This window comes from Salmo salar, chromosome 21, assembly GCF_965601325.2.
Source record: "Salmo salar chromosome 21, fSalSal1, whole genome shotgun sequence".
NCBI classification, from domain to species: domain Eukaryota; kingdom Metazoa; phylum Chordata; class Actinopteri; order Salmoniformes; family Salmonidae; genus Salmo; species Salmo salar.
Window position 1 is genome coordinate 11,224,268 of NC_138311.1, and position 11,078 is coordinate 11,235,345.

General features: G+C 40.4%; 1 protein-coding gene across 2 annotated transcripts in view; it reads left to right on the plus strand.

Moving 5' to 3' along the window:
* The window catches only part of LOC106581700 (inactive dipeptidyl peptidase 10), a 324,848-nt gene extending 314,521 nt beyond the window's left edge, over nucleotides 1-10,327 (plus strand). For both annotated transcript variants that reach the window (XM_014163942.3, XM_014163943.3), the window contains exons 18-26: nucleotides 912-1,010; nucleotides 1,109-1,178; nucleotides 1,361-1,555; nucleotides 1,770-1,824; nucleotides 3,515-3,614; nucleotides 5,183-5,241; nucleotides 7,140-7,212; nucleotides 7,662-7,735; nucleotides 8,288-10,327. In XM_014163942.3, the coding sequence (XP_014019417.1) occupies nucleotides 912-1,010; nucleotides 1,109-1,178; nucleotides 1,361-1,555; nucleotides 1,770-1,824; nucleotides 3,515-3,614; nucleotides 5,183-5,241; nucleotides 7,140-7,212; nucleotides 7,662-7,735; nucleotides 8,288-8,428 (866 nt within the window). In that variant the 3' untranslated portion in view covers nucleotides 8,429-10,327. The remainder of the gene's footprint in view (nucleotides 1-911; nucleotides 1,011-1,108; nucleotides 1,179-1,360; nucleotides 1,556-1,769; nucleotides 1,825-3,514; nucleotides 3,615-5,182; nucleotides 5,242-7,139; nucleotides 7,213-7,661; nucleotides 7,736-8,287) is intronic.
* The last annotated feature ends 751 nt before the right edge of the window (nucleotides 10,328-11,078 follow it).

An 11,078-nucleotide genomic window follows, 5' to 3' on the forward strand; every position in this document is an offset into this window, starting at 1 on the left:
CATCCATGTCTGGATATCTGTCAATGTTTTGTCTTGAACGTTAACAGCTGCAATGGAAAAAATGCAATCAATTTGCCCAGGGTTATTTAGACAAACCTTCCAATCCACAGCTGAGAACTTCAGGGCCTTGGCAGTTTCATAATGAGACGCCTATTGATTTGGGGTTTCTATTGAAAATACTGGATTAATTCTTTTCCATTCAGTTTCCTCTCAGATGGCTGAAATGAAGGATACAATAGGCATTCATTTTGTAGTTCAATGTGGAGAAAATGGCAGGGGGGCTTCTTTTAAAAACAACCATTGACAAGCAGTTGTTGGTAAATATGAGATATCTTTGGCGAAAGGAAAACTTTCTGCATCCCAGTGAGTCTGCTATTTGCTCTGCCAGCTGTGGCAAGATCAATACCACACCTACTCAATCGTATACAGCAGACACTGATTATGTTACAGTGGTCAAACTCAGATGCAGGCAGCACCGCTCAGGCTACATTAGTTCATTATTTGGATGCTGAAGTACAATGTTATGTTAAAAATAATTCCCATCTGCCATCAGTGTTTATGTGTTTTGATGATACCACAGTCTTTATGGTAGATCAACAAACATCTTATTCTGGGTTAGAAAATACAATGCCTCTGGTCATATGCACCATTCAAAGGCTTGTTGTAAGGGCCAAACAATTAGCACTTGGTTGGTTATCAAGGACACTGTTCAACTCCCCACTAGAATTATCATTAAAAAGTGTGCCGGAAATCCTTGAAAGCTTTAAAGTTTATTTTTATTTCATTTCAGTCTTGAAAGAGAAGTCTTTATGCGTTATATAAGTCTATATAATTCCACTTGCATCTCGCTAGGATAAGTGGCCCACATTGTGAACACTTCTAAAACTAATGCAACCTTGTTCCCCTATTAGATTACTACATCCTTGAGAACAACTCTTTACTAAAGGCCGCTTTAAAGGTCAAGAGGATTCAGATGACGGATTTCAGAACAATCCAGATGGAACATTTTGGTATGACCAATAATTTTGGCTAATGACACAATTTTTTCTGTCAGTTTCTCTAATCTATTATTCTAAGGTTGTTGCTAATGGCTACTTTCTCTGCTCAGATCTGCCTTTGAAGATCTCTTACCCACCAGACTTTTCTGAATCGCGTCACTATGGCTTGCTATTGATCGTGTACGTATCGCCATCAGTATCTGTGCTCACTGTTGTTGAATCAATTTTTTTGAAGTGTTTTTATCTATGTATTCCCATCTATCGTGATTGATATGAACCCCATCGCGTGAGAGTCAGACTGTCGTTACAGTGCCAATAGTGTCAACGCTGTTTCATTCTAACAATTATATTTATTCTTTCAGCGATGGCTCTCCTGGTGGCCAGGCGGTGAGCGACCGTTTCGTTCTGGACTGGGACTCGGTTCTGGTCAGCTCGGATAACGTCATAGTGGCTCGACTGGACGGCAGAGGGAGTGGCTTCCTGGGCCAGAGGGTTCTACATGAAGTCCACCGGCGTTTGGGAACCGTGGAGGTGCAGGATCAAATCACAGCTGTGGAGTATGTATTCGTTTTATCCCATTAAATCTAATTTAGTTTTAACTCTAGCTATATCAATAAGTCATTAGCCTTAGCATACATGCTAATTCAACAATCTGCTCACGTTTTCCATTTAGCTGAATTTGTCAAACAATCTTAAAACATTTTTTGGGAAGTGAATTCATATTGCTGTTTTCTATGAGTGATATCATGCTTTGTAACTTGTTTATTTCAGATACATGTTGACATTCCCGTACATTGATCGGACACGGATAGGAGTATTTGGAAGGGTAAGAATCTATTGCCATGATCTATCATACTTCTAATAGGCATCTGATTTTGAAAATAATAAGAAAATATATTTCAAGTTTGTAGATCAATTTTATGGAAACGTTGCAGAAATTCTCCATTGGGCTTCAATGGTAGGAAAACTGTGTGCTAAGAAAACTTTGAAATTCTATAAAAATTACAACGTGATGGAATATATTGTTTTATGGTATATGCAGTACATCTGAAATTAAGTCAAATGTTGTCTGGAATAGCACAATGTGACAATGTGACATTTTACATTTTATAAAAGTACAGACTCAGTCTAGTTGGGGTAAACATGGGAAAGTTAAGCTTCTTTTAAATTTGATAAACTTGTTATCCCACTTTGATGAGAAGTAGGAGAAAAATGACCTTGAATGAGTTTCACACTTTCTAGAGAGCTATTCTTTGTTTATGCCCATTCAGCCTCATTCACACCCTCTTAAACCTTAGCCCCACCCATCTCTTTAAGAATTCACATGTAAATGTATGAGTGAGCATAGCATTGTCTTCCAGGAAGTAGTCTCTCTATTATCTCCCTCCATTGTCTCAGCCAATCATGGATCCTGCCTTTCTCCCAACTAGACTCATCATTTCTTTATTTAATTCATATTTTCAGATCCCATACACATTTTTAATTAAGGCATATGACATTTTCAAACAGCCCTACTGTGAAGTAGGAAATAGCGTCAAACGCCTGCGATCCTGAATCTGGTCACAAATTGATTAAAGTGTATGTATTTTGCTATCAAAAACATATATTTTTTAAAGGATCAACTATTTGGTGGGGTTTCTATGTATGGAGAACATCAAATTTTTGTTTCTCCTTTCTGGGTTAACTTGGAGAGATAACCTATCTTACTTCTTTACCATTATATGAATGGTCCGTCAATGGCAGTATTCTGACTTCATAAACCACTTTTTTGTCAAGATACATTCTTCTTCATTGATGTGTAGAGGGAACATCAAAGTTACTCCTGATGTATTTGTTTGTCCATATTTGCAATATTTGAAAGGGAAATAATCCCTCTTACTTGTCTATCAACATATGAATGTGGCCCTATGTCTCTGCGTTGCAACACTTTAAGCCCAATGATGTGTTTTTGCAACAGTTACAAAATGACCTCTATCTCTGGCTCAGAATGTTTGATTCAAACGAATGTTTATATACATAATCACTACATCTTAGAGAAGACAGTAAGCAATTTTTCAAATCATGTACTTGCATGGATGGCTACCAGTGTGGCCTTAGACAAGTGAACAGGTTTCTAATGTTTCAGGGGCTACTGATGCCACAATTATAATACTGAAACCAAACAAATACTACTAAGATACATTTAGGTCTAAGGAGATGCACTATGTAGTGTTTAACATGATTTTATGTTGATGGCCTGTACATTTTATGACCTGTAGGTCGTTGTTTATGACCTGTAGGCAGCGTTGCATTTTTGCAACCATGGGTCTAATAGGATTAATGACTTTAGGAGAAACGTACTCAACTTGTCAGGACCAAATTTCACATTATTTGTTCACAGTTTCCCGGGATTTAAAAGTTGACACATGTTTTTTGATTGATTTCAAAATGATAAAGCGGTCCCGATTCTGTGTATTGTACAGAAACTGCATTTTTTGTTTACTTGTTTGTTTCTTGTTGTTTTGATTGTTTTCCAGGGTTATGGTGCCTACATTACATTAATGATGCTCAAATCAACCGACAGCCTGTTCAAATGTTCAGTAGCAATGTCCCCCGTCACGGACTGGAAACTTTATGGTGAGTAGAAGCTTGGGAATCCCAATGTCCGTTCCATTGACGGATTCCAGATATTACACTTCACAAGGATGGATAGAGGGGTAGGAAAGGAAAGGAGAGGTGACTGAAGTGTTGACACCTAAGTAGAGTATCCTCTTCACTTGGGGCATCATTTATCTAGGTGATTCTCCTCACACAGGGCACCATTTATGTTGGAGATTGTCCTATTTGTAAAAGATTCCTCAATAAGGAATTGGATACTGTTCAAATTGTACATTAACATGATACATTGCAAAACCTGAGCCACACAGAGAGACCGAATGACTGAAGATTGAACCATAGAGATCCCAGTATCTTCAATGGCTGTGTGAAGTTGCTGGATATTGGCGGGAACTGGAACACGCTGTCGTACATCTGTTGATGCAGAGCATCCCAAACATGCTTAATTGGTGACATGTCTGGTGAGTATGCAGGCCATGGAAGAACTGGAAAATGTTTTGCTTCCAGGAATTGGGTACAGATCCTTGCAAAATGAGGCTGTGTGTTATCATGCTGAAACATGCGGTATTGGCGGCAGATGAATGGTACGACAATGGGCCTCAGGATCTCGTCGATAAAATGCAATTGTGTTAATTGTCCGTTGCTTATGCCTGTCCATACCATAGTCCATCCTCCAATGTTGACATCAGCTAACCGCTTGCCCACACAACGCCATATGCGCTGCCTGCCATCTGCCCGGTACAGTTGAAACTGGGATTCATCCATGAAGAGCACACATCTCCAGTGTGCCAGTGGCCATCAAAGGTGAGCATTTGCCCACTGAAATCAGTTACGACGCCGAACTGCAGTCAGATCAAGACCCTGGTGAGGACGACAAGCATGCAGATGAGCTTCCTTGAGAAGGTTTCTGACAGTTTGTGCAGAAATTCTTTGTTTTAGCATACCCACAGTTCCATCAGCTGTCTGGGTGGCTGGTCTCAGACGATCCCACAGGTGAAGAAGCCGGATCTGAAGGTCCTGGGCTGGCGTGGTTACATGTGGTCTGTGGTTGTGAGGCCGGTTGGATGTACTGCCAAATTCTCTAAAATGACATTGGAGGTGGCTTATGGTAAAGAAATGAACATTCCATTCTTTGGCAACAGCTCTGGTGCACACTCTCTCAAAACATGAGACATCTGTGGGGTTGTGTTGTGTGACAAAACTGCACATTGTCCCCAGCACAAGGTGTAATTATCATGTTGTTTAAGTAGCTTCTTGATGTGCCACACCTGTCAGGTGGATGGATTATCTTGGCAAAGGAGAAATGCTCACTAACAGGAATGTAAACAACTGTGTGCATATAAATTGAGAGAAATAAGCTTTTTCTGCGTATGGAAAATGTATGGGATATTTTATTTCAGCTCATGAAACATGGGACCAACACTTTACATGTTGGTTTATATTTTTGTTCAGTGTAGTTTGGATGCAGAATGACAGAGGTCACATTTTGTATAGCATTAGCAAAAGTACCACTTAGATGCACCTGAAACACTGAAGCTCTGTCTGTACCTGCCACCCTGTTTGGAATGTATCACTTTCTATTTAAACAGCATCCGCGTTTTCCGAGAGGTACCTTGGCATGCCATTACGGGACGACAGCAGATATCAGGTGCGTTTGCTTACTGCCTCACTGCACTTGTTTGCCGTCAATCTTGTTTAGCTCTTTGAAAGCCGTCTCGCCATATCGTTGCTGACATGCTTGCGGTTAAGCTCCTGCAGTTACTGAGTGTCGCTACCATCAGAATTTTTTCCCCTTTTCTTTTTTGATGCTTCCAGAGCGCAGAGACTTTGTCACTCATCTCCACGGTAGCCGTGGCGCATTAACTTGTTAGATCGCACTGCGTTCATGTTTTGACGAGCTGCTGAAAGGGGACGTCTGGCTTTCCCAGACACCCCCGCGGTGTGGATCTGCCACTATGTCAAACAACTGGTTCAGTTACACTGATGAGAGAGACGGAACTGCAGCAGGTAAAATCCCGAGAACTGCTGTTCCACTGACATGACTTCTAGACAAAATAAATAAACTAACTTGGTATACAGACAAAAAAAAGGCAATGTTTATGAAGGTGACACCTAAGGTTAAAGACACAGTTCATACTGTTATGGCTTACAATTTAACTTTGTATACATGTGTTATTGTAATGTACAATGGATTGATCATTGATTATTTTATGCCTGATATCAATTAATTCAATTACAGTGTCTGTCAGATAAATCAAGCTGTTTATTAACGAGTGACTGCATTTGCACAGTAAGCTAACTTGAATGCAGATTGTGCATGATAGCCCTCAATCTAACTTACATAGCAGTCACAACCATTAGGAATTTTTGTTATAACAGTATACATAGGAAGCTTAGCTTCCCCTAAAGTGAAATTGCCAAAATTAAATAGCCTAATTAGCTTTCTCCTGTCTATACAGAAATATATAAAATCATTTAAAATAGGCATCTACCCCAAAAAGCATGATTTGGCCACATAGGATTGTTAGCTTCCAAATAAAATAAAACAAAAAGCTGTGGATTGTTTAAAATCGCATTGCCTACAGTCTGAAGGGCCCGGGCAGCGTGTGAGGCAAATAGCCTACCAAATAGATGATTGTTGAGTTGCGACTGTCAGTGAAAAGTAGAGGCCCAGCCAGGCATATCGCAATGATTCCAAATACAATCACAGAAAAACATAGTTTGGAAAGCAAATGGCAATTGCTGTAAAGAGAAGACAGTGAAAAAACTGTAATCTGTCTTTTAATTATCAAATGTTCAACTTAATTGAGCAAACATTATAGCCTATCTTATTGGCACCATGCAGCGGAGAGCATTGGCCATATCCGCACTGAGTGTGCATATTCACTCTTTATCATTGTTGGGTCAGTGCCACTTGAAAGTTTGTTTTTGGACAATTATTTCCTCCTCCAGTTTAGATGGACATCATATAGTATTTGTGTCTCCCCTTTTCGTTGGCCTATTATATGGATCAGACAATGTTGTTTTTATTGATCTGTTTGTCGGTGTCAGCAGAGTAGGCTACCCTGTCATTTTTATTGTATTAAAAAATCTCCAGTCACATAGCAGAATTCATTCCTGTGCAAAGAAAGAAGAAACGTATCTCATGTAGCCTAGGCCTATTCTATGCCACTATGAGCTCAGCCATGCATTGAACAGTCTCTTTTGCGACCAGTTATTGAGTTACATTATTATCCTAAATTATGACTATCCAATCTACTTATCACATTAGGAATAGTAGGCTATCTTACATAAGTCTGCAAATGCGATGATGCATGGAATGCTTTATTGTAAAGTTGCATTGTTATGGTGACAATTAGCTTTCCCAAGCTAGAAACTTACTTGCCGCCAATGACAGTATCCATACCGCAGGAAAAAAGTACCGTCTGTACCATAACAGTCCATACACTCCTCTCACTAGGAATTCCTCTTGACCTTCCCTTCTAACAATATGCCAGCAAACAGTTTTTATGATTCTTAACACTTCTATGGATGGCTCTGTTGCAGTTCTCCAGTGTGTTGCAGAACGTCCAGCCACTGAGGGAACAGACTCTGATGCTTGTCCACGGCACAGCAGATGGTGAGTGACTAACTAAGAGAAACCACGAAAAAAAGACCTCCGCATTGATCTGGGGTCAGTTTTGTAGCTGTTGTGTTATTCTTTACTTTGTATGACCAATCTGCAGTTTGCTTCTTGCCAGACGGCACATGAAACAGCAATAACCTGACAATTACAAAAACTGTCACAACTGAAGAACTTGGAACAATAATTACAGATTTATGAAATATGAGTTATTTAAATAATATATGGGACAGAATACATGAAACATAGTCAAGAATTGGGCCATTTCCCTGGTACAGAGAATGGATTAGCCACAAGAAATCTCAAATGTTTCAAGTTAGACCAATTTATATAAGGTAATTTCATCTCCACCCTGTCATGTTTAATGTTAAAATGTGATCATGCCTCTCTTCCCTGTGATGATTCAAGCAGAATTCTGCTGACATATTTTCTTCTGCCTCTTTCAGCCAATGTTCACTTTCAGCATACTGCTGAGCTCATCAGGAACCTTGTGAAAGTTGGAGCAAACTACTCAATGCAGGTATGGAGAAAGTAATTGCACACTACTGTAGTATACAGGTACTGTGTAGTGTGCTGGTACACTAGATACATGAAGCCATAAGCCTACTCAAGCTATGGCTACTTTGAATGTACACTAGCAAAAACTATGCAGTACCCTACCTTATGTACAGTATGTTACTGTATGTAGTACCATAACCATACAGTACCACCAGCTACTGTGATGAAAATAAAGTAATTACACACATCCATACAGTGGTGGTATAAAGAAATAGGAGTAAAAGCTTTTCACCAATGCTGCTTTACACATGTTGTACTCATGTTGTACTCATATTGCCTTACCTCCTTACTTTATTTGCACACACTGTATACTGATTTTTCTATTGTGTTATTGACTGTGCGTTTGCTTATCCCATGTGTAAATCTGTGTTGTTGTTTTTGTCGCACTGCTTTTCTTTATCTTGGCCAGGTCGCAGTGGTAAATGAGAACTTGTTCTCAACTGGCCTACCTGGTTAAATAAAGGTGAAATAAAAAATGAATAACAAATGTTGTGCTTATGTCATGGTGTTCTAGCTCTATCCAGATGAGGGTCATTTCCTGTCCCAGCGGAGTCGGCAGCACCTCTTTGCGTCGCTCACCAACTTCTACAGGGAGTGTCTCAGGGAAGAGATCCTACCACTGCCCGATGATGATGAGGAGGAGGAAGAAGAGTAGGAGTATGATGTGTTGGGAACCTTCGGCATGACTTTGGCAGGACTTCCTCTCTGTGAACATTTGCTGAAGCCTGCACTAAAGGCTGGTGGCTTTTGGACCAAGTGTTAAGACAGAGGTGGACAGTGAGAGTTGCTGATGCTTCTAGTGTGTCTGTGTGTGTGTGTGCGTTTGTACATTAGATCGTTTGTGTTAGTTTGAGAAAGAGAGTTTGATAGTGTTTGTGCGTGTGTCTGCGTATGTACGTTTGTGTGTGCATGTGTTTTCATTCAGAGAACTTCCAAGGACACCTGTCAAAGACAATGGAGACTGGAATTGTCGAGACTACAAGCTGGAACTCTCACTAATCCAAAATGCCACTTCAATCACTTTCGGCAAAGCACATAGCAGACTGCCTCCATCATCGATGGCGGCCATTAGTGTTGCAACATCCACACTTGCAAGTGCATGGTTCTTTTCCCCTTGCAGCTTCACTAGTCTTTGTTGTAGTAGTCATTGGGAAGAGACAAACACAGATGAAGTACCGTTTTCAATTTCTCCCCCTCAATATTATTTGGTCTTGTTGCACAAGGAAATGCTCCACTGCTCTTCAGAGACATACTGTAGGCAATGCAAGTTCACCATCACTGTGACGTTGTCCACAAATAAGTGTAATTCCTGCTGAATGCTCTCTCATCGTCAACCCCCACTGAAAAGAACAGTCCTTTGGGCACACTTAAACAATGGTCTTATGTAGACATGTCCAATGCCTTATGAAGTGCTACATAAGACCGTAAGACCACGTACTGGCATTCATAGCCATTCATTATTAGCAGCTTCATACCAACCTGTGTCAGCTCAGTCCGTTGAGACACAATATGACATAGTGTAGTCTCATAGACAGTTAATATCAGTTATAAAGTCAGGTCATAAACCAGTTATAACTCCAGTGAATAGAGAGTGGTCACAAAGGCCATAAAATTACATTGTGTAGGCCTAAGTAAGGGGTTTGCATGTCTACAGCAGAGTGTGTACATGCATATATTTTTTAGATCTCGTGGATAGCTTAGTCTATGGGAATGGAATGATTTGACTTGTATGTCTTGTACATTTTCCAGTTGATTTTGGTTTCGGTTTATTTTTCTTCCAAGGGTAGATTTTGTAATGCTTGTTCTTGTTAATTTTGCTGTTTCTATAAAGGGAGGGGGGATGTGGGTGTTGGGTTATTGTGATTGTCCTCTGGTGATGATTATGAATAAAAAAGCACAGAAAAACAAATACATTACCATTAGGTATTTTGCACAAATTACATCCAACCACAGTGTTTTCAGTATTGACTGACAAATTAACGAATGATCCAGTCAATTATATATAATCGGTTTGTTGACCTTGGAGTCACCTTTGTGCCTAGCCTGTTTGAGTGTGTCATGATCTGAAGACAAATTCAATAAGGGCCTTGAGGCAGTTGGCCTACAGATATCTAACATTGGATGCGTCCACAAACAACCCTATTAACATGTAATTACTTAGTAAAACCTATGTAACTACTATGGTAAGCTATTACTGTGTTAGTTACATAGTAATAAGGGCCACATAATGTAAAGCGTTACCCAGTAATATTGTAGCTTTTTTCTTGTCTTTCAAGCAAGGGTTTTTTAAGGGAGTATGCGAGGCACAGATGTTCATTTTGCCTAGCCGAGTTCTGCTAGGAGCAAACCGAACCTAGTATGCGCCTTTAGTTGGATCTACGCCAGGAGTGAGCATCTCTGGTCCTAGAGGGCTACGGTGTGTGTGTGTGTGTGTGTGTGTGTGTGTGTGTGTGTGTGTGTGTGTGTGTGTGTGTGTGTGTGTGTGTGTGTGTGTGTGTGTGTGTGTGTGTGTGTGTGTGTGTGTGTGTGTGTGTGTGTGTGTGAGAGAGAGATATGGAGAGATATGTTGCATAAACCAGGGCTGGTAGAAAACTTGTGACAAGGCAGCATTTGCCACAGCACTTTTGATTTAATCGAATAAAATATATGGACACAAAGCGTTAAAAAGAGGGTCAAAATGCTGTTCTTTAGACCGATTTGCCTCATGATTTGTTATCTCGTGCACAATTTCTGTGTCCTTCACATCGGGGTGCTGCTGCAGGCAGTTTGCATGTCTTGACTAATCAGATTAACAGAAATCGCAGGTCGCGTGGGCCGGGCACAGCGCAAAAAGCTTAAGGCACACTCTCCGCTTTCCTCCGGTATTTGTTTAGCAAGCGTGATAACACAACACTCCCGACAGAGACAAGCAAAAACTCTTACATACTGTAAATGTAGCAGCCTATACACCTAAACATTACAGTAGCTATCTGACAGCAGTACTACACCTGCACCTGTCGACGAGACAAGTTGTTCTACTTCCACGAGTACATCCAATGTTAGCATCAGTAATTCTACATTTGTTCTTAGCCCAGCTAGCATGGACACTGACAGTTGTGAATCTGATGCAGCCGAAGAGCTACTGCCCCCTTACCCGGGAAAGCACCGAACAACAGACAGGGACATTGGACCATCAAAGAGGCACAAATATGACGAGAACTACATTGATTTGAGCTTCACTTATATTGGGAGTAGTACCTACCTCCTCAGCCACAGTGTGTTATATGTGCAAAAGTACTATCTCACAACTCGATGAAACCTTCACT